The sequence below is a fragment of the Schistocerca piceifrons genome, chromosome 1 (genome assembly GCF_021461385.2).
Source record: "Schistocerca piceifrons isolate TAMUIC-IGC-003096 chromosome 1, iqSchPice1.1, whole genome shotgun sequence".
Lineage (NCBI taxonomy): Eukaryota > Metazoa > Arthropoda > Insecta > Orthoptera > Acrididae > Schistocerca > Schistocerca piceifrons.
The window spans coordinates 947,597,970-947,622,536 of record NC_060138.1 but is presented as its reverse complement, the minus strand read 5'-3'; the positions used below and the strand labels follow the sequence as shown (position 1 = coordinate 947,622,536).

Below are 24,567 nucleotides of genomic sequence, written 5' to 3'. Positions count from 1 at the left end.
TGAAAAAAGTGATATGTTTTTAATGACAAATTTCATTAAGGAATAAATATATTGGGAAGCAGTAGTTAGTATCCCTAGTTGCCTAAACAGGCTTCTGCAGGATGTTCTTGAGTTCATACCACATATAACTCTTACTGCACGTTTTTGTGTCTGGAAAACTTTAGCTTGGCTTGATGAATTGCCCCAAAAAATAATCCCATATGACATTATGGAATGAAAGTAAGCATAGTACGCCAGCTTTTTCATTTTTATATCCCCTATGTCTGACACAATTCGCATTGCAAATAGAGATTTGTTAAGACACTTCAGCAGTTCTGTGGTGTGCTCCGACCAGTTGAATTTATTATCAAGCTGTAATCCCAAGAATTTAACACTGTCCACTTCTTCTATCTGCTTGTCATCATATGTTAGGCATGTACTCGTGGGACACCCCTTACAAGTTCTGAACTGCATGTAGTGTGTTTTTTCAAAGTTTAGTGACAAAGAATTGGCTAGGAACCAGTGATTAATGTCCAGAAATATTTTATTAGCTGACCTTTCTAAGACTACTCTTGATTTGCTATGTATTGCAATGTTTGTATCATCGGTAACTGAGACGAACTTGGCTTCTGGTAATGTTACTGATGAAAGGTCATTGATATACACAAGAAAAAGTAAAGGCCCTAAAATGGAACCTTGTGGGACCCCACATGTAATTAGTTCCCAGTTGGATGATGCCTGATAGCTTGATACATGTCTCTTTCCTAATAACACCCTGTGTTTCCTCCCAGAGATATAAGATTTGAACCATTTTGCAGCATTTCCTGTTACACTATAATATTCCAATTTACTTAAAAGAATGGATTCACATTTAAAATCAAACATCAATTTTCTAATGTCAGGTCTGACAAAGATGCCTTCTTTTAATTTAGCTTCTGAAATGTGTGGAAACTTTTGGCAGAGATACTTAAAACATGGTCTAGCTTTAGTCAAAGCCTTTAGAAACTGTTTCATTGGGCCTAACTTTATATGTAGTGGTGGTAGGAGTACAGTTTTTGGATCTACAAGGTTTGTGAGTAGAATGTTCTTCTCACCAGGTTTTAAACACTCCCTCAGAGGCCAGTTCTTTCTGCACGAGTGTTGATCCATAGCACTACTGTCCCATTCACACAAGAAACATAGAACTTAGGTAAAGCTGCCTTGCTGACCAAGGAGCATGCATGTTACTTTTAGATCACCACATATCATCCAACCAAGAGCAGAATAGCCTATTTTATTTAGCACTATTTCTAGGTTTTCATAGCTTTCATTCATATGTACAGAATGTCCAACAGGTATAGATTACCATTGTGTAATAAAACAGCCTTTAAACTAGTTTTTGATGAATCAATAAACAGCCCCAATCTTCTTTTTTGTATTCAATACTAAACTCATTTGTCAGACCGGGAATGTCAGAGCAGTACACTAAATCACCTTCTTGTAGAAAAAACTTGGAAAATTTCTGCTGTCTCTTTCTATACATGTATATGCTGGTTACAGCTGCCATTTCTTTTAATCTAGAGCCAAGCAATTAAGCTTTTTGTGAAGCCCAAATCCCTAACCAAATCATTAAGCTCGGTCTTAGTAAACAATTTGGGCTCTAGACTTTCTTTATTACAATGGAATTCATCATCATCTGATTCTTCTAAATCAGATTGTACATCAGAAAATACTTCTGTTGGAATAGAATTTAAATCATCTGTTGGTTCAGGAACCAGAAAATCTACACCATGCCCTACTGGTCGGATGGCGGATGGAAGGATAGGGTAGGGTAGGTTATTACCCTCTTGTTTTTCGAATTATGACCAGTAATATCAACACTAAAAGTAGCAGTCATCAGAATGATTTCTTGGCTCCCTCCATATCATAGGAACAGCAAATCTAAAGGTTTTTTTCTCCTTTTTGGACCATTTTCTCAGACCTTCAACACACACATAACACCTTATGTGGTGCCCAAGATTTATTTTGATCACCAAGTTTAGATCCAAAGTATGATAGATAAACCTTTTTCACAAAGTCTGTAATGTTTCTTTGGTGTTTTTAAATCACAAATTCACCACAAATATAACAAAACTTGTCAGCAGAGTTTTTACAGTCATGGTTAGACATTGTACTGAGCACATGTACAGGAAACAGGAAAGTGAAGTTAGTTTGACAGTAAACAGAACACCCTCAGTTGCCATAAAAATAAAATAAACCTTTTTTGCCAGCAAATGTTTTTCAGCAGTGCTACCAACATCATCTACATTCATTACACCTCCTTTTTAAATTATTTTAACAATATAAAAGCTGTTAAATTCTTTAAAAATTGCTTAATTTAATAAATTTAACTGTAAAATGTGAATAAATGGTGGGTGATACAGTTTTTTGGTTTGCGACATGGCTGACACGGGTGTGATGTTCAAACTGGGAGGCAGCAGTACCTGGCCTTGCTGATGTGAGGTTATGAAAAACATGTTCTTGGAATGCAGGCCATTGTTGTTCAATAGTAATGGCATCGTGGGAGGTGTCTGTATGGTTCAGGTCATTAATATGAGTGTCATAACACTCATAATCACTAGCACTGGAACACATGATGTTTTGTCCTGTGTGAAGCTTGAAGGCTCTTAGATTAATGTTCATTACGGATGTGGGTGGCCATAATTTATTGTGATTCTCTGCAGCACTTTTGTCTGAAGTACCAGCAATAGATTCACTTGATATCAAATCCGAAATATTTATCATGAAGTCACTCAGTAATTTGACACTCATTGTAGCATAATTCACTACTTGGCATTGGCAGTGATGCAAGGTTGATCCAAAGATATGATGAACAATGAACGCATTGTTGCTATGTCATTCAGAACTCTAGTATCATCCAAGCTGTGGCAGATAATTAGCAATTTTACACAGGGAATGTTTATATACACAGGGAATGTTCATGGAATTCACAAGCACAAGTTGAGAGATATTGTTGACATTGCCGAAGAAACAGTGAGGTTGTACCATTTAAAATGGCAGCATTCTTGATGGTGCAACCAATGTGGCAGATTTTCTACTTAACAGCAGAATTGCGGCATGGCACAGAAATTCAGGCTCACCATGGTGGAAGATGGGGTATCATAGGTGTGATAGCAGGATAGTGACACACCATAGAGATACAATTTCCAGATTGTTTATTGCTAGGCACAGTATACGTAACTTGTGTAAACATTATAAGCATGCAGAGCATACTAACTCTCCTTGCCTCTTACGGCAGTGATCTTTCTTTCTTCCAGTCAGAGATGTTACACTGTCACAATACTAATTTGTGGGTACAACTACTATTTGGGGTCAGTCTACTTTTCAGAAAAAAAGTATTATTATGCTGTTATTGTTAGTTGGTTACTTATGCACCCTTATTGCAGTAGTAGGCTATCAACTCTGAGTCTGACACTCAACTGTTCTCCCTTAAAATTAGGGAAATAGCAGCAAGGGACACCAAAGGACACCAGATGAATTGGAGGCCTCATTCAAAATGGTGAAGAAGCTATTCCAGCAGCCACTGAGGGAATGGGATTCAACCAACTGCATATTGTGGCGTGTGTTGGATAAATGATGCCTGTCATCTGCACTCTAAGGTCATACTGGGGTCATTAGAGAGACTGGCAGAAAAGGTTGAGAAGACCCGCCTTGTGCATGGAGTTTCAATGAAGCTAACAATTTGCTGCATTGTCCACATTGGTTTTGAGTTGAATGGAATGACTGAACCAGAGACTTTGAAGATTCTGTGAAAAGCTAGGCTGAGTCTTTTTATCTTGTGCCATAGGTTTGAAAACTGTAGGGTCCCTCTATATGAGTCAGGTGTGCACTACACATCGGAGGCTGCTACTCAGGTAGCTGACTGTGCGTGAGTTTACACAAGGGTTTCTTAGATTAGGCAATTCTCAGCAATCCATATAATGAAAGCTGTAGGAAACCCAAAGCATCAGTGTAACATCAAAAGAAATGCCTCCCATAGGTAAGATATTAAAATCCTGATGGTAAACTGCCAAAGCATTTGCAACAAAGTGCCAGAGTTTGAAGTGCTTATGAAAAGCAGTGAAGCTCACATAATACTAGGTACAGAAAGCTTATTGAAACCTAAAATTGATAGCAGTGAGGTTTTTGGGGAAAATTCAAGTGTATATCAAAAGGATAGGCAAATGGGAAATGGATGTGGTGTATTTGGTGCAGTAGACAAGAAACTCGAATCCACCGAGATAGAAACTGAAGCTGCATGTGAGATTGTTTGGGGAAGATTCAGTATCAGGTGTGGGCATAAAAATATAACTGAATCCTTCTATCACACATCAGTGCAGACTTTAATCATCCAACAATTAATTAGGAAAATTACCGTTCTGTTAGTGGAGACCATGGTAAGACATCCTGTAGGAAAAGACAGATTGCTACATACCATAAAGAAGATACAAGTTGCAAACAGGTACAATTGAAAGACACCTACATAAAACTTTCAGCCACAGCCTTCATCAATAAAAGAGAGACACAAACCATTCACACATACAAGCAAGCACACCTCACGCACACATGACCCTTAACTTCAGCACCTTGGGCCAGAATGCAACACTATATGGATATGGATGATATGGAAGCAGCAATCTGGAGGGGACAGGGAAGGGGGAGGGATAGTAGTGGGGAGAGAGATGAATACTGTCTGGTGGAGTGTGCGGGGACTAGATTGCCAACAGGTGCAGCATCAGGAGGTTGTGGGCAGGGAGGTGGGGAATAAAGGAGCAAAAATGGAGAGGAGCGTGGAAAGATGGGTGGATGTGGTAGCAGAGGGCTGCAAATAAACAAGTTGGGAGATGAGAATGGGAAGGAGATGGCTGGACAGAGGGGGTGGGAGCCGGTTGTGTGGAGGGTGTGGGTACAGTATGTTACTGTAGGCTGAGGCTGGGATGATTACAGGAGTGGAGAACTTATTGTAATAATAACTCCCATCTGCACAGTTCAGAAAAGCTAGTGGTGGAGGGAGGGATCCAGATGACTAGGGTAGTGAAGCAACCATTGAAATTAAATGTGTTATGTTGATCAGCATGTTGTGCCACAGTGTGATCCACTTTGCTCTTGGCCACAGTTTGGCAGTGGCTGGTCATCTTGGTGAGCAGCTGTTTGGTAGACATACCAATATAAAAAGCTGTGTAATGATTGCAGCAGAGCTGGTAAATGACATGGCTGCTTTCACATGTGGCCCGGCCCCTGATGGGCTACGATAAACCTGTGACAGGACTGTAATAGGAAGTGCCGGGTGGTCAGATTGGGCAGGTTTTCCAACTACATCTGCCACTGGGATATGATTCTTGTGGCAAGGGGTTGGGATTGGGAGTGGCATAGGGATGGATGAGGATGATGTGGAGGTTGGGTGGGTGATGGAACACCACTTTAAGAGGGGTGGGAAGTATCTCAGGTAGGATGTCCCTCATTTCAGGGTGTGATGATAGGTAATCAACCCCTGGCAAATATGTGGTTCAGTTTGTTCCAGTCCAGGGTGGTACTGAGTAATGAAGGGGACACTCCTTTATGGCTGGTTTTTGGGGGTGGTGGGAGAACTGGGGGTGTGAGGGTAAAATGGTGTGGGAGATTTGTTTGCAGACTAGGTCTGGGGTATAGTGCCTGTCTATGAAGGCCTTGGTGAGACCTGCAGCATACTGAGGAAGAGAGTTTTTGTCACAGCAGATGTGCCATCCAGTATGTTAAGTATCTTTTAATTGTGCCTGTCTGCAAGTTAACGTGTCTTCTTCACAGAAAGTAGCAATCTTTCTTTTCCTACATGTTGATATTGATACCTGGAGTTTCCATTATTTGATAAGACATCCTGTGGAACATTTCTAATTACCTTCTCTCAAAACTACCTAGAACAGATAATTAGGAACCCCACTCATGATGGAAATACATTGGTTGTGATGGCAACAAATAACCTGATCTCTTTGATGATGTCCACATCGCAACTAGTATCAGTGACCGTGATGTGGTTGAGGTAACAATGGTTACCAAAGTACAAAGGACAACTAATAGAAGCCAAAAGATATATATATATTCAGTAAACTATATAAAAAATCAGTAGTGTCGTATCTCAATGTGGAACTTGAAACTTCCAGCACAGGGCAGGAGCATGTAGAGGAACTATGGCTCAAGTTTAAAGGAATAGTTAACCATGCACTGGATAGAAATGTACCCAGAACAACACTTAATAATGGGAGGGATGCTCCATGGAATACAGTTATTGCAAAGAAAATTCTAAAGAAACAGAGACTATTGCAAAATAGGTGTAAAAACCAAGTGCAGGATTATAGATAGAGAGATGCTCAATGAAAGGTGTTTGGCTGTCAAGAGAGCAATGTTGATGCCTTCAATGACTACCATACCAGAATATTATCAAATGATATTTCACAAAACCCAAATAAATTCTGGTCATATGTAAAGGCTGTTAGTGGCACCAAAGTTAGTTTCCAGTTTCTAGTGCATGAGACAGGAACTAAAACAGAGGGTAGCAAATCAAAAGCTACAATGCTTAATTCTGTGTTCAAATGTTCCTTTAGAATGAAAAACACAGGAGAATTGCCTCAATTTAATCCTCATAGCACTGAGAAGATCAATGAAATAAGAGGTCAGAGGTGTTGAGAAACAGCAGAAATCATTAAAATTGAACAAATCTTCAGAACCTGATGGAATCCCTGTCAGTTTGTATACTGAATTTTAAGCTGAGTTAGCCCCTCTTCTAAATTAATCTATCATAGATCCCTTGAGCAAAAAACTGGGCCCAAGTCTTGGAAAAAAGCACAGATCACACCTGCCTATAAGAAGATTTTTGTAATTTTGACTGGTAAGAACTGATAGTCTAACAAAAACGGATTTCTGTGGTCTGGGAGCTAACAAGTGAATTAAAATACATTCCCCTAATTACAGAAGACTAAAATATGTTATTAGTTTCAGTTTTCTGATTTTATTTTATTTCAAAGTTTTTTACCAATCAAGCAGTAATCACCTTGCACAACAATGAAGTTATTTTTGTTGTTTTGCTAAATATATGTGGCTTTTATTAATCTTTTCCGCAGATGCAGTCAATTTATAAGAAATGAAGTGTTTCATTCCACACTGTTGGCTAGTTTCAACTGTTCACTGGATTTCAAGTGCCCATTTCATCTTCTGGCACATATAGCATTATACCGTAATAAAGAACCAAACACGAGACAGTACAGTACTGGTGCTCCAAGAAAATTTGCATCCTGAAAAGCGGCCTACTTCAGTGTGGATCTGCACATATGAATGTGCCTTTTAAATCAAATTACACATTTTAGTTTGGTTTACAAAATTACTATGTTCTTGGAGTATCCTCTGATGTCTTATTTCTTTTATGATGTCATGTAAGATCTCTTAATGTTACATGTCTACGAACATACAGGCTTCCTATGTCATCATAGCTGCCGATGCACAGTACCGTGTGTTTTCTGGTTCTCTCTGGCAACTGTTGAAACAAACCCATGTTTAAGAGGTTGCGGGAAAATATTGTGAATGGTTCTTTGAAAAGCATTACTTTCAAAGGAAATTTCCTTTTACACAAGATGAATTACGTTAGTGTGAGAATGTGCAATGAATTTCTTAAATCACAGGGCATTTGACTCTCATTTAAAACTGAACACTTTGAGGACCAGCCACTTAGAATAATTTTGAGACCGGAAGACCAGGCATTAATGCCATTGTTTAAAATTTTACTAGTACAGCTGTGTGACGTATGTTAAAGTGTAACACACGTGAAAATGACCAATATTGTATAGGAAAGCTCAGCTTTTCTCGTAGTTTATTAATCTTCAAGACCAATATTATATGTGAAAGCTTAGCTTTTCTTGTTGCTATACTATGTATATTAATTTAAACTATTAACTTTTCCTATTTATATGTTCATGCTACTTAACAGTGATGTTTCTATTGGCTGACTACATCACGTGTCCTATGCTCTTATACCTGCTGTCATTACGAGATCATATGACATGAGCTATGATTAGCTTACAAAAGTGCATCGTAGTCTCTAATTCAATGCTTCGGAAAATAATGTGCTGTGTTTGGTGGAATTCGAATTTATACTTTCGTGATATGAAAATATAGAGCATACACGTTGCAGCGCATCGAAAATCTTTCCAAAATGTGTTTTTCTTCCCCTTGTCGAGTTTCTTTTTCGAAAGTGTCGAGAAGCTCTACGCTCGTGTGTAAAATCTTTACCATTCAAAGAACTGATATTTTTACAGCTCTGGAGGAAAGTATACTGTTGCTTATCATGGAAAAAGTGTATTTTCACCTTGGAAGAAGTGTACTTTCATGTGGTAAAAAGTGCTTGTTTAACTGGGAGATCCGGGAAAAAAATCTGTTTTTTTCCCCCCAGTCCACATGTACACCCTGTATCTTGGATGGAGAGTCACTGTCAGATGTAGAAGTAACTTTGGGTGTGCTCCAGGGAAGTGTGTTGGGACCCTTGCTGTTCATGTTGTATATTAATGACACTGCTAACAACGTTAATGGCAACCTCAGACTTTTTGCAGACAATGGAGTTATCTTCAATTAACTACAGCCCAAAAGAAGCTGCATACATTTCAGTCAGATGTTAGTAAGATTTCAAAGTGGTACAAAGATTGGCAGCTGGCTTTAAATGTTGAGAAATGTAAAACTGCACTCTTCACAAAATGATAAAAAGTAGTACCTTATGACTGTAATATCAATGAGTAACAGTTGGAATTAGCCAACTTATACAAATACAATTTTTTGTCTGATCAGTTGAGAGTGTACAGAGTCCCTCTGAACTGGGAAACTCTTTAGGGTAGATATAAACTGTCACGAGAAAGTCTGTTAAGAAAGTTTCAAGAACTGGCTTTAAATGACTGGTGCATTAGGACATACCCTCTGCCATGCACCTGACAGTGGTCTGCGGTGTATAGATGTAGATTTCGATGTAGAACGTCACAGTAATCTATTGCAGAAATGCCCCTGAAAATTTCTTTGCACATGTTTGTGCAAACTCTTCACATGGTAGTTGCTGTCTAGTATCCATTTCAGTGTTTCAGACTGAAGTTAAGAAGGTGACATGAAATATGATGTCTCATCATCATAATCAGCAGCAGAAGTGATACACAAAATTTATAATACTATAATAAAATTCATTATTAAAAAAGCCATGCAATAATTTTTTTGCATTCTTTGATCCTTCCCTAACTGAACATAAAACTCAGCACATTTCTCATTTTTTCTTTCCAGGCATGATTTTGAAAGTGAAGCACATATTTTAGCACGGCTTAAAGATCGTAACATTGTGCAACTACTAGGTGCCAGTCTCACCACTGAGCCACCATGTCTTGTATTTGAGTACTCTTCCTGTGGAGACCTGAATCAATTTCTACAGGAGCATGTTGCTGACACATCACTGCCTCGTACCACCAAGACATTGAGGTAAGATAAGGGCATGCAGATAATTTTTATGTAACCATAAATTTTTAAGTAAATGTTGCTAAAAGGAAATATCTTGAATCCATATACATAATTCACTTTTGCAGTTTTTGTAACAGATTATGGACCAGCTATCTAGTGTTAAAATGACTTAGATAAACTACAGTGATCTATAGAGTAAATAAGCTGCAGTGTATTGGAAAATATTTGCAACACAAGTAGGGATCACAAACTTTCAGAGGGAGGAATAGCTTGGAGTATTCCTCATTCATACTGTCTTTCTTACATGGTTTCTCTGCCATTTTTATGCTTTCAGAAATATGTAGAAATTTCAAAGATAATAATGAATAGATAGTCACATTAATCCCTGTCACTTTTATACTTATTTGTACGAGGTGTGGCTAGAAAAAAACCGGACTAGTGCTGGTGAAACAATAAAACGAATGCAATAAGGCTGAAAGTCACGTGGCCTGTCACGTGAGTCTCGCTCCACCTAGTGCTCGAGTTTCATCTGCCTCCTGCACTCAGTCTGCCCGTGGCGTCTGTTTTAAGTAGTTGACGTTTTGTCTGTGCCTCGGAAAATGTTGAGTGTACAGAAAGAACAGCGTGTTAACATCAAATTTTGTTTCAAACTAGGAAAATCTGCAAGTGAAACGTTTGTAATGTTACAACAAGTGTACAGCGATGATTGTTTATCGCAAACACAAGTGTTTGAGTGGTTTAAACGATTTAAAGATGGCCGCGAAGACACCAGTGATGACACTCGCACTGGCAGACCATTGTCAGCAAAAACTGATGCAAACATTGAAAAAATCAGTAAACTTGTTTGACAAGATTGCCGTTTAACAATCAGAGCAGTGTCTGAGTTAACAGGAGTTGACAAGGAAAGTGTTAGGCAGATTCTTCATGAACGTTTCAACATGAACAAAGTGTGTTCAAAAATGGTTCCAAAGTGTCTCACAATTGAACAGAAGGAACTCCAAAGAATGATTTGTTCTGACATCCTGGGAAACATTGAAAGTGATCCCACCTTCTTACAAAATGTTATTACTTGCGATGAATCGTGGTTTTTTACTTACGATCCCGAAACTAAACGCCAATCGATGCATTGGAAAACTCCTGGTTCTCCATGACAAAAAAAAGCACGAATGTCAAAATCGAAATTCAAGGCAATGATGATTGTTTTTTTTTTTTTTACATCAAAGGGATTGTGCACATTGATTGGGTACCAGAGGGACAAACAGTGAATCAGCATTACTACATTAGCGTCCTGGCTACCCTACGTGAGCGAGTACGGAGAAAATGGAACGATTTGTGAAGAAAAAAGTCATGGATCCTTCACCAAGACAATGCCCCAGCTCACAGTGCGTTGTCAGTGAAGACGTTTTTGGCAAAACACAACATTTCCATCTTAGATCATCCACCCTACTCACCTGATTTGCCCCCTGTGACTTTTTTCTTTTCCATAAAGTCAAGTCAGCTTTGAAAGGAACTAGATTTGAGACTGTTGAAGCAGTAAAAGAAAAAGCGACGGAAGTAATGTATGGACCTACCGAAAATGATCTGCAGCATTGCTATGAACAGTGGAAAATTCGTATGGAGCGGTGTAGAGACCGAGGAGGAGAGTACATTGAAGGAGATAACATGAACTTGTAAATAAATGTTTTTTCCAGCATCAGTCCGGTTTTTTTCTAGCCGCACCTCGTATGTTCTGTTTCTTTCATCAACAAATAATTTAATATGACACACCTAATATTTTCTGTATCACTTGTACACCTATATCCTCATGCATATGCAGTGTGGTTATTAATGCAGTTAAGATAATGTACATCTTTTTAACTCTGAAAATCTAGACACAATACAGAAGAAAACATGAGTGTTACAGTGTGTGAGAAAACTGGTATCAGACTGTCCCAAAGAAAGTCATCCTCAGACAAAAAACACTTTTCACTTATCGGTAGTCACCCCAGGCCCCCATGCTCCCTCTCCCCACGTAAGTGTGGAGCATGGCGGAGAGGTTATCCGGAGGCCCTATGGAGGTGCATAGGAGACTGGCTGCAGCAAGATGTAGTAATCCTCATGCCAGAGGTGCAGTTGAATATGGATCCGGCTCTGGAGATGGGAGGCACATCAGCTTGTCTCAGTTCAGAGGGAGCATTGTCATCATTTTTGTACACTGAGGGGAGGCCTGAGGTAGCATCGTCTTGGGGCAATGTGGGAGACAGTGCCTTGGGGAAGTGTCCCAGGGTCCAAGCATGTGCAGTGATACTGTTCAAGGTTTGGCATTGACCAAGATGCCACTTGCGAGCAATCTATGTGGCCTCGTAAGGGGTTCAAGAGCTGCATGTACGAAATCATCCCGTAACATGCCCAAGTCCTTATTAAGGAACATGTGTGGTGTGCTGTGATGCTTAGGTGGTGGTGTTTGAAGGTTAGAGATGTGCTCGTACATGCTCGACCAGGATGTATAGTGAGTCTTGAGAGGGAGGTAGGATGCCATCCACAAACTTTGCAGGCAGCATTAGTGACTCACTGTACAGGGTTTCTGTGAGTGATGCATCCAGGCCCTCCCTGTGCTCTCCATATACAGCTAGAAGTACCCAGGGAAGTGCCTCGGGCCAGAGACTATCGTGGCACATGAGCACAGTCTTGAGTGACCAGTGCCAGCATTCGACCAGGCCATTGCTCTGCGGGTGGTAGGGCATGGTGTGGAACTTCGACACACCACACAGAGCACACAGCCAGTCAAACATGTTAGACTGTCCATCGCCAGGGACGAAGGACATCCAAATTAGGAGATCCACATGTTGATGACATGCAGGCAACAATGTTAACCATGATGTCCTCCAGTGGAACTGCCTCAACCCATCAGGTGCCCCGGTCCATTGCAGACAGTATGTATTTGAAACCTTTGGGCAGAGTGAGTGGACCGTAAGATGGATGTGGACATGCCTCAGCCTGCCCGGGGGGGAGAGGCGTGCCTGCCAACCTTTCTACGTTGGCAGGGAGTGAAAACCCTTGCCCATGTGCAGTAGTTGGCAGTCATGCTTGACTCCCAGCCAGACATAACTTTTGGTTACCAATGTGTTGGTTGCTCTTATGCTCAGGTGGGCCAAGTTGTGTAAGGCATTGAAGATGTCACATCACAGTTTGGTCGAGATGACTGGTCGGACCCTACATTCTGATGTGTCGCAGGACACAGGAGTCATCGATCAGGTCCTAAAGGTCGATAGGAGCAGTGATTATATTGATCCATGAGAGGTAGTCCGCCACCATGTACTCTACCCTGCAGATGTGTTGTGCATCTGTGGAATACTGGCTTATGAGGCCAATGTGGCAAAACCTGCATGGAGGGAAATCCTGAGATGAGTTGCGAATGGTATCAGCAAAATGTTTATGTCCATGTATATAGTGAAGGGACACCCTTTGAGATTGGCATGGAAGTATTTGATCGAATCATAAACTGCTAAACGTTGTTGATCAAATACTGACCACTTGCACTGAGAAGTTGTCAGTTTTTTCAAGAGGAACTGAAGTGGTTCTGTTGTATCACCCATATGCTGCTGTACCACAATGTGGATAGGGACACTTGTGCTTCTGGGATGGGGTGGGCAAGGATAATGGCCTCGGAAAGTGCGGACATCAGATTGTTGAATGCGTCAATCAGGTCATTTGTCCAACGGAGATGCCATTTGCCTGACGTGTCCTTCCCATCAGTGCGTCAGTCAAAGGTATCTGTATGGGAGCTATGTGGGGAAGGTCTTAGTGATAAAAATTGACCATGTCTACAGAGCATCTTCTGGGAGGTGCAGGCTGAGAATGAGCTTGTCCCAGTCAACCATCAGACGGAACAGTGTAACCCAGAAAAGTGATGGTGGTGCTACTAAGCTGTGGCTTTTCATGTTTCATCTTGACACTGTTTGATTCCAAGGCCACATGAACTTGTTCAAGGTGCTGATGATGCTTGCTGACAGATGATGATAACATGAGAATATCATTGAGGTCTGCATACCAAAGGAGAAATTTAAACAACACTGAGCCACTAAAATGTCTTGTTTGTGCGGCATTTTTAACACCACATGGCATGAATAGATACTCAAAGAGCCCAAACAATGTAATGATAGCAATCTTAGATATGTCATGTGGGTGCTTGGAAATTTGATGGTACGACTTATGGTGTTGAGCTCTGAAAACACTCGGGCACCATGTAGCAACTGTGTGAAGTCTTGGATGTGGAGAATAGGGTAGTTAAATAGGCTAGTTATCGATGACCGTATGAGAATTTAGAGTTCTGTAATCACCGCACATAAGGAATGTACCACCTTTCTTTAACACGAGGTTTACTGGCGTGCACGAGTTGCTGCCTGAGGGCCATAGGATACTTGTGTTGAGTGAGTCTTTGACTCTTTAGCATAGCATAGCTTGAACGTGTGGAGATATTATGTTCAACTGAAGCCCCCTCTGTGGTATTTATTTTATGACAGTTACCACTGGTGATGGTGCCTTAGCAGCAGATGAGGTGGGAGGGGGTGTCATGTGACATGAGCTGGGGGTCACTGGTAGCTGATCAAACACAGCATTGACAGGAGGCGGATTGTTGGCACGCGTGAGGTGGGATTGGGTTCGCCTGTGGTGCAAGTGATGTGTCAGCTGATATCAAGAGATCGCAAGCAAGGTGCCCTGCGATGGCAGGTGCTAAGTGTGATGGCACGCTATCAGCAAGGACAATGTTGCAGTTGCTATGCATGTCATTTGGAAGCAGGTGCGGTTGCTGGGCCTCATGTAGTGGTGTCTGTGTAGTTGCTGTGTATGGAGGGAGTGATGTGGCAGTCCAGGTTGCAAATGTCATGGCAAGATCGTGCTCAGAAGCCCAGGTGTTGGTACAGAGGCTACAGAAATCTCCAAGTACACATGACAGTTCATGGGAGAGCAGCTCCAAGTTTTGTGCACAGAAGGCTGCTGCCTGAGAGCACTTTTACGAGAGATTGGAGAGTGTGATTATGATCTGAGAGCATTGCATGAGGGTTGCCAGTTGCAGTGCTGAAGGTACAGGCATTGGGTGCAGTATGTGGCAGTTGTCACAGGAGATCAAAGCACCTGTAGAATGGTGAAGTACGATGGCCTGAAGGTCAGGCAAGAGGTCATAGTGGTGGAGGAAGTCCAACCTTATGGCAGGTTCATCAATTTCTGACACATACAAAGTCCATGGAAAAAACTTATTGTGAGAAAGGCAGAGTGATAACCTGATGCAGCTGTGAATGGCGATATGTGACCTGTTTGCAACAGCAAGAGGTAACGAAGCTGTAGAGGGATCAATAGCCATTGCCATTGCTGTGGCTGGGGTGATGCTGACATCTGCTCCTGTGTCCACAAGGAAGTGGAGGCCAGGCGTGATGTCATGCACATAGAGACAGTGAGTGCGTGCTTGAGGCAGATGCTGTATGACCTGGGCTGGAGGTGCCATGTAGCTTTGAGCGGGACATGGAACGTAAATGTGCCTGTTGTTGGCATTTGGGTGACTGCAAGGAGGCCTGCTGTTGCGAGCAGCAGCACCAAATGTTGCTTGAAGCCAACAGTACAAATAAGTAGGGTGGGGATGCAGTGTGGATGGGCTGGGCCATTGCTGAGTGCTCGAGTGCCGGTTGGGCGTGGCTTCAGTTGAAGTTGGTGTACATTGCGTTGTTGATGCTGGCAGTGCAGGCTGGAGGGCACTAGGCAGCAGTGGCATAGCAATAGCAGACTGGCCCAGGCAGGAAAGGCTGCAACCACTGTGTAGGGGAGAGGGTACTGCGGAGTGCGCTGCCCCCACCACGGTGGTCAGTGATGATGCTCGAGGCATGTGTTCCCTGTGTTGAATAATAGTCAATGCTTGGTCAGTGAAATGGAGGTGTGACTTCAGAGGGGCCATGATATGTGAGAACAATTGCAGCTGTAGCTCGTAAGGAAGTTTGACTAGCCACAGGGTCCAGAGAGTGAAGTCGGGCATAACTTTACTGTCGAATTGGGAGTGAAGGTGCCGCCAGAGCTGGGACGGCATGCATTTGCCCAATAGCTCGTCATGAATAATGTGGTGTATGGCTTCCATGGGATGATGGGAGAGGTGCTTGATGAAGTAATTTTAGCCAACATATATTTGCAGTCCTTAGTTGGTGCAAGCAGTAGATCATTGACAAGGTTGATGTAGTCATGCAGATGACTGATTAAGCAAATTAACTTCATGCTATCATCTGACATACCATTGAAATCAAGAATATTGTCCAGTAGGGCAAACCACATTGTAGGATTATCTTTTTGCAAGACTGGCGCTTTAAAAAACCTCAGAGAGGAAGTATTACAAATGGGCAAGGAAACAGCTGACATGCACTGAGGCAGGGGAGCCATACCGGCCTGTGGTGTGAAATCATGACTGAGTGATACAGGATTGTTATCAAACCGGTGACTCAAGCAGCAAAAGTCTGGCCTGGCTTGTAATTGTATGCATGTTGAAGTCCGATAATGTCCGGAACGGGTGCGATCCAAACAGATGCGCTGGCAACGGGGGCATTGCAGGAGGAGCATGCACAGGCAGAGCAGGGGTGGTGTAGCCCATAACAGCAGGGCCGGGCATGTGGGAAGCAGCAGCAGCAGAAAGCTGTGCAAGTGTGGACAAGGCAGTGGTGCCGTAGTCGGAGCCAGCAAGTTGGCACGCAAGGTGTGAGAGCAAAGGTGTCTGTCATGACAGAAATGACCAGTGGGTGAGAGGTGAGAAGCACAGCAAGTGTGAGAATGGAGGCATCTGGTGTGGCATTAGTGACAGGCATCCCCGAAAATCTGTGTGGGTGGGTGGTGAGATCCACAGGGGTGCAGGTGTGTCACGCAATGGAGAGAACTGATGTTGCCGCTAAAGCAGGTGGCAGAACCAACACAGAAGAGGCGAAATGTGATATCTGGTGAGCATGCAGGCGGACCAACATGGCCGAGGCAACTGTCACTGCCGAGTAAGCATGTGAAAATAAAACCATGTGACAGGAGGCCATCGTGGTGGGGGGTGGGGGCATTGTGTGTGGATTGTGAGAACAGTGCAGAATGAGGAGCCAAGTGGAATGAGGCAGCATGCTGAAGACTCACCAAATGGGCTATTTAGCTCCAATCTTGTCCATGGGCCAGCGATACAGAGTGGAACAGTGTGGTAACACCCTTTACAAGGATAATGTCAATGAGCAGGCTGCTCTGCATGATGTGGTCTGCAGCAGGGGAGATCGGCCTTATTGTGTTGGGTGAAACTTGCTTGGTGGCCTCAGAAACTGTTGAAATGAAGTCATGTAGTTCCATCTTAGCAGTGAGTGACGAGATAGATACGATAGTAGATTCACAGCCACTGTTGGCATGGAGAAGTCCGAACATGAAGGACTAATATGGTCCATGTTGCCGGTGATCAATGGGAACCAAAGCATATGAAACAAAGGTCATAAACACTCACAGTTTTTTAATGTTACTAACAGTTATCAAGGTCATCATTGTGGTTATTAACACAGTTAAGGCAACATTAGTTGCTAAAAACACATGTTTCGATGGAAATACATTTATTAGACACTGAATAACTAGACACAATACAACAAAAAATATGAGAGTTACAGCAGGAGGGAAAGCCAGGCATTGGACTGCCCCAAAGAAAGTCATTAATAGATAAAACACACTTTTTACTTATCAATAGTTGTCACAAGAGCAAATGTAACTATACAGCACATGATTGTTGTTAATTCATACCTCTGTTATTCATTGCCATTTTCATTCTATTTGTGAATTAATCAAGAGGTTGTTTATGCCACAATACATATGCTATGATCAGTACCTTGTTCCTCTAGCTCTTTTCAGAGATACAGGATTGAGATAATATAATTATTTTACAGCCTGCCTTGGTTACTCATTGCCAAAAGACATCAAGCACATTATCTTTTTGTATAATTTCTTGCAACATTTTCCTAACACTTTTCTTCTGAGTGAACTGACAAGTTGCATCACTAGCAGTTTATTTCTGTGTTCTTTTGATCTGCTTTGTGGATATGAATATACCAAACACATGAAAATGTCATGCTGAAGTCTTCTGTGTGGTGTCCAAGTAGATATGCTATCTTCTAGAATTTTCTCATTAAATTAAAGTCATCCTTTCATCATGTGTACAAATGATTTTTTGCATTTTTAGTGCCACATACTGGTAACTTCATGTTATGATTTCTAGGAGAGCAACAAGAAAAAATATATTTTTGAAATAGCAGAGACTTGTGTTTATATCAGTGAAGTTTTGTTTTTATTGTGTATACGCCGAGTGGTAATGTACATAAATTGTCAGTTTGGTGTGTAGAGTGGTCCTGTGTACATAACTCTTTAAAGCCATTGAGTTGTGTGTGTTTTGTTCATAAATGAGAACTGGATGAATAACCATTGGTGAATGAATGACAAAACAAAGAACCATGATATTCCAAAGTTTGTAAAGATTTATGTGGAGTCTGCCATGCTATCTTCAAGAGTTAAGAAATGAGTGGATTCAAATGGACACTTACTTCTCTTAAAGTGGATCCATGTGGAGGACACCACAATCTTCTACCATACATGAAAATATAGAGGAAGTACACAATATGGTATTGGAGAATCAGTAAGTAAAATGAGAGAGATGAAACCACAGGCATATAACAAGAAATAGTCTTGTAAATTTTAGATGTTTAATGTTGCTAATAATAAACTACACAATCCAGTCACATTAACATGGCCACCATCTATGTTTGATGTCAATGTGCAGTAACCTCTCACAAATGGTAGGTGACTGCACTAGCAATGGAGGGAATATAAAACATGTTGGGAAATGCAGCAAACAGAGCAGTTGTTACAGCAAAGCACAAATTGAACGATTTATCTGATGTTCAAAAGGGCATGATCTTTGGCTTTTAGGCCAAGGGTGGAAGCATTTTCGAAAGAGCTAAGTTTGTGAACTGCTCTTGTGCCACTGTGGTTAAAATATAACATGCATGGCAAAATGGTGCTATCCAAAACTGACGCCGAGGCAACTGTAGTGCACCATGAGCCCTAATGACGGGGGTGAATAACAGCTGTGATGTGTACGGGTGAACAAAAGTGCAACAGTTCGGCAAGTGACCACCCAGATGAACCAAAGAGCTACATATTGTGTTAGTGTTTGGAGAGTTAAAGATTTTGTCTTGTCACTCTTAAACAACATTGTTGAAACATTTGTCATTTTTAACTGAAGAGTAGGATTTGCCAATTCACTTGATCAGGCGATACAGTGTAGTAAAACTTGTAGGTGATTGTCTTCCATCTGTAAGCTCTCTGAAAATAATCTATAATTTGTGTAAATATGTCACATACATTGCAAAATACACTCTGTGTGTGTGTGTGTGTGTGTGTGTGTGTGTGTGTGTGTGTGTTTGTGTGTGTGTAGAGTGCAATGTGCTGCTGCTGTTTGTTGATGTCTTCAGTCTCAAAACTGGTTTTATGCAGCTCTCCATGTTAGTGTGTACTGTGCAGGTCTCTTCTTCTTTGCATAACTACTGCAAGTTACCACATCCTTTTCAACCTACTGTTTCTATCCAAGCAATGGTCTTCCTCAACAATTTTTTCCTCGCAAACATCCTCACATTACCAAATGTTTGTTTCTTGATGCCTGCCCCCTTATTTTGGCAAAATGTGCCTTAAACTTCTCTTCTCATTGATTTCATTCAGTACCTCTTCATTAGATACTCAATCTACCCATTTAATATTCAAACTTTTCTGTAATACCAGGTTTCAAGAGTTTCTATTGTCTTCTTGAATGTACCATTTAGTGGTGGAATGTGCTATTGTTATTACATGCTAATCTGATGATGTAGTAGTGTATTGTTTGCTAGTGTAATAATATGCTAGTGTGATGATAATATGTTTCTGAAATTGTACTGGTACCTCATCTGTTCCATTGACTCTCAACCAGAGATCAAATTATCTTCCACTTCTTATACCACCTATTGATTTCTGTAGCTCTATTCTGTATTGTGGCAATTTGTGTGAGCATTAATTATTCAATGGTCTGTCAAATTCTAAATGCATTACTAGATTACCTATTTCTTCCAGGTCTTCTATCACATTAATATGTGTCTGCTGTCTCTCTGCCCTTTCTTACGCTTTCAACTGAGATTTCCTAAATGCATTTCATATACTTCACCTTTACTTTTTATTTTTCCCCTAAATGAATTAACTCTTTCTGTATGTAAAGTGAGGCTTTCCAGTGCCAATACCAAGGTAGGCAACATACTAATGAGAAAGTCCAGATAATACACCCTGCTTAATGTTTGTGATAGCACATATGGCCCTGATCTTTCGCCAAGTACGCCTACCCATATGTTGATTGAGAATCATTGTTGATGCCCTCTTTCCTGAATTTCTTGGGGATTTACATCTGCCTATACAAGCTGGTCAAGTAAATTCACAACACTGTCTCTTGTGAACCCTTCCTCATTGGTAAATAAAATCTTGATGTGAACAATGGCTCTGCAGCATACTTCTGCAACAGCTATTGGCAGAACCACCATCTGCCATGATGATAGTGTGGCCTTAGGGCCTGAATGCACTGTAGATTATATGGGTACAGCAATTGTTCATGAAGTAACCCCCAGATAAGAGAGTGGGACATGGTGTCTGCTGCTGCTGATTGCCACACACTAGTCCTAGGGGTTTCTTCCACTGAACATAGCACAGGCTCCTCCATATCACACATGCAGACTGTGCAGGGCCTTCCACTGTCCACTGTCAGTCTTCTGAGGTGCAAGGGTACCAGTGTCCCTAAGATGCTGGAAAATTCTGTGAAACAGCTTATCAGAGGGACTCTTTGCTACGGATATTTTTCAGCATAGAGGGTACAGGCTGGTAGGCTGTGTCCATTTGCTAAACCATAGCAGAATATCACATCACCATTTCACTTCTTGAGTAGTAGGCTTCCATTGCTACAAGTTGTGGAAGAGAGAAAATGTAAATGTGCTACACCATTTGTATGTACAAACAGCAAAATAACAGTAAACACATAAGTGAGTCCACATTTGGAAGATTCTAAACACCATGATACATACCCAGGGTTGACAGTGTGTATAATAAGGCACACAAACCCAACAAAAACTAACATAGCCTACAACATGACTCGGACCACAAGACTGACTGCAAACCACTTAATGGTAGGTAGAGGACTGTGAGTACGACATCTTAATACCCTGCCGACACATTTGATGGAGCACCAATGCAACAACTGTGCTAATATCTGCAATCAGTGTTGTGCAGCACAATCTGTAAACACATGTTTATCTCGGAAAGTATGTGTTTCCAGACCCATGTTTATTGGACTTATTTTTCTTTTTTCAATGAGTACTACCACCTCTCAAAGTGTTCAACACTTTTTTTTGAACACCCTGTATTTTTTTCTGTCATAGATATGTCAGAGTTTTTCAAGAGTTTTGTTTCTGAGTTTTTTCTACTTCTTTTTTATTGTATAAGCCCTTCAGCTCCTGTGATAGCTGTAGTTTTTATGTAGCATTCCATACAGTTACTTAGCTCATTACTCATAGTCTCCATTTAATTTCAACTTTGCCTATTTTCCCTTTTATCAGTATTCCACTTGCCCATATGGTACCTCATTTTCTTCTGGGTTATGACTGGAATCCATATCTGTACATAAATATTCTCTGCAGTTTAATTACTAGTTCATTAAACTTTAATGCTATGTAGGTGACCTCTCCCAGTCTTTTCTCTTGTCATTTTTGAGGAATATAAGTATGTTTCTTCAACCATGTGAAATCTTTTACAGAAATTCATATGTATTTTTTTACAGGAATTCATAAGTATTAATTTTTACTCATTTCACTTTGCAACATATATTTGCCACTGATATTTTCCAGACTGTCAGATATTTATCCCCTTTCACATTCTCATGGTTGATAGCAATGGCTTCACTTTCCCTGTAAGAAGAGTAGCTCATAATGTTTTTAGACAAGTTATATTTTTAAATTATGATAATAAAAAACATAAATTTATTTATTTATGTCATTAGGATAAAAATGAGTACTTTTATTTATTCTCTTTTTTTAAGCATTCACTTAAACCTATAGCCTAAACTGCAGATTGTAAATTATGTGCAACTAATTTTCTTACAAATTAGGTAAAGCAATAAACATATGATATCTAAAATGCTCTTGTAATTCTGTATTCTTTCACTAGACTTGTCCTATATTAGTAGAACATAACTTATATAATGAGTAATCAACAGGACAAAATAAAAAATCAAATAAAATCAAGTCACAGCTACTAAACATTCTTTTTTTGTATTTATTTCACTGTATGCTCTCCATACTGCTCTTCCACTACTCATGTAAGTTTTTCATAAGCTTCATGACAATGATTCACATAATAATTTGTTTAGCACCAGCTTTCTCTCATATGCATTTTTTTTTATATTTCAAAATAATGTGATTAGTTAAGTCAGTTCATTTCCAAATATGTGTCAATAAAAAATCTTGAAAGAGAAATTACTTTTCTGAGAGAGAGATGGTAAAGAATGGTATAAGAAACCTTGCCACTGTCTGTGATTTATATGGAATTTTATATTATCAATTTACTTTTATTTCTGTTTTAGTTTTGGATGCCTGATTTATATGGCCACGCAGATAGCATCAGCAATGAAATATCTTGAGTCTCTGAAAATTGTCCACAGAGACTTAGCAACCAGGTGAGTGTGTTCTGTATTTTAAAAGTATTTGTTCGTAGGGTAGGGTATTTCCCACATAAAAATCTACTGTAAGCGGAACGTAAAGCCTGTTTTATTTGTGTTTGCACATTAAAAGTCACTTACTCAAACAACAAAATAACATTTATCATCTGAAAAGATACTTTATCCATCAAATAATTGTATTCTTCCACGAAAAAGATGATGCAAATAGTTCAGAATTCATGCAACTCCAAATTTTATTTTTAACTGAAATTTGAAAATTTTGAATTTCTGGCACATGCATTTTTATTTCTGTGTTCAGTCAGCCATGTCTTAAGAGTACTTTTTGCTTCTGTTTTCCAGTATCCTTTCCTGGTCCATTTCACAAATGACTCATGTATTTTTAATCACATTCTCATCATAACAACTTTATCACCAGCACAACAGGTATTGCCGTCAAGTGCCATATGAAAATATAACCACCACCACTAGTTTAACTCAAAGACTTCTTGTTGGTGAACTCTACTTCACTGAAGAAAATCTTCACAGAAACTCTTAAATTTAATGTTTTAAGTTAACACAGGGCACTGTAATAGAGTAGTGTCTTCTTGACGACCCCCCCCCCCCACACACACACCCAAATGGAAAGTGAGCATGAAAAAAATATGTTCTGTGTTTACAGTATTTTATTTCCTTCACCGACTGGACTGAATAAGTTCCTCATAAGTCACCTTCAGTATTAATTTACAAGACAGGGAAAATATAAACACACATTAGGTCATGTAGTGCAATTAAGTGTAATTAACAAATGCTTAACTACCTCTGAGAAAGCATTTTCTACTTTTATGAATCGAATTTTGGAGTTGTACTTTCATCCTGAGATTTAACAAAGCTTTCCAAAAAATTTCTGCAAACTTAAAGTTTATACTGGTTGTCAGTGTGCTGTTCTTGGATAAAATAAAATTTAAATACTGAATTTAAGCAATGATTGTAATTCACCAAAATACACTTTGAGACAAAACAAATGGCACACCATGAAGGAATTATCCTAATAATGAGATGGAAATTGGTAGATATGAGGTGCAAGTACATAGAAACAAATGATTACAATTTCAGACAAAAATGGATGATTTATTCAAGAGAAAGAACTTTACAAATTGAGCAAGTCAACAACATGTTGATCCACCTCTGGTCCTTATGCAAGGAGTTATTAGGCTTAACATTGATTGACAGAGTTGTTAGATGTCCTCCTGAGAGACATACCAACTTCTGTCCAATTTGTGTGTCAGAGTATCAAAATCCTGAGATGGTTGAAGAGCCCTGCCAATAATGCTCCAAACATTCTCAGTAGAGGAGAGTTCTGATGATCTTTTTGGCTGAGGTAAGGTTTGGCAAGCAGGAAGACAAGCAGTAGAAACTCTTGCCATATGTGTGGGTATTAGCTTGCTGAACCCCAGGCCTATAACATGTCTGAAAACATGCAGATGACAGTGGGCGACCAACTTGGCTGTCTCCCACCATAAGGCCAACAACCAGGAATGATGCTCTGGGGCGCCATTTCTTTTCATAGCAGGATCCCTTTGATTGTCATCCATGGCACCCTTACAGCACAGTGGTATGTTGACGATATTCTACGCTCCATTTCGTTGCCCTTCATGACAAACCATCATGGGCTACATTTCAGCAAGATGATGCCTGCACACTGCTTGTCTTCATTCCTGCCAAACCCTACCTTAACCAATGAGGCAGCTGGATCTCTCCCCAACTGAGAACATTTTGAGCATTATGGGCAGGGCCCTTTAACCAGCTCAGGATTTTGACAATTTAGCTCCATTTGGTCAGAATTTGACATGATATCCCTCATGAGGACATCCAACAACTCTGTGAATAAATACCAAGCTAAACAATTGCTTGCAAAAGGGCCAGAAGTAGACCAATGCGTTACTGATGTGCTCAATTTATGAAGCTTTTTCTCTTGAGTAAATCAGACATTTTTCTGAAATTGCAATCAATTGTTTTATCTGTGCATGTGCATCACATCTACTGATTTCCATCCTGTTCAGATAATTCCTTTGTAGGGTGTTTGTTGTCAGGCACAGCAAGATTAGTTAACAGCCTAAGCTAGAAAAAAATAAAAATTGACTGTAGCATCAACATTACATGGGAACTGAGGAGATTAAAAGTCAATTGTAGGCTTCTTACAATACCAATAATTTTCAATAGCTGTACTTTTGAATTTCATGGTTTTCAGAAACTACAAAGCTCTTTTTTCTAAAGAATAAAATGAGGTCTTTCAAATAGGGCATTTCAATCATAAAACAAATAATTGTAAACAGGGTTGAATTTTTATTGACAAGTTTTGGATATCTCACTACATCATTTGT

The 24,567-nt window shown here is 40.2% G+C and overlaps 1 protein-coding gene across 3 annotated transcripts in view; it reads left to right on the top strand.

Moving 5' to 3' along the window:
• The window catches only part of LOC124804854 (discoidin domain-containing receptor 2-like), a 923,862-nt gene that overhangs the window by 844,367 nt on the left and 54,928 nt on the right, over positions 1–24,567 (top strand). For all 3 annotated transcript variants that reach the window (XM_047240882.1, XM_047240630.1, XM_047265604.1), the window contains 2 exons: positions 9,280–9,471; positions 22,112–22,204. In XM_047240882.1, coding sequence (XP_047096838.1) covers positions 9,280–9,471; positions 22,112–22,204 — 285 coding nt within the window. The remainder of the gene's footprint in view (positions 1–9,279; positions 9,472–22,111; positions 22,205–24,567) is intronic.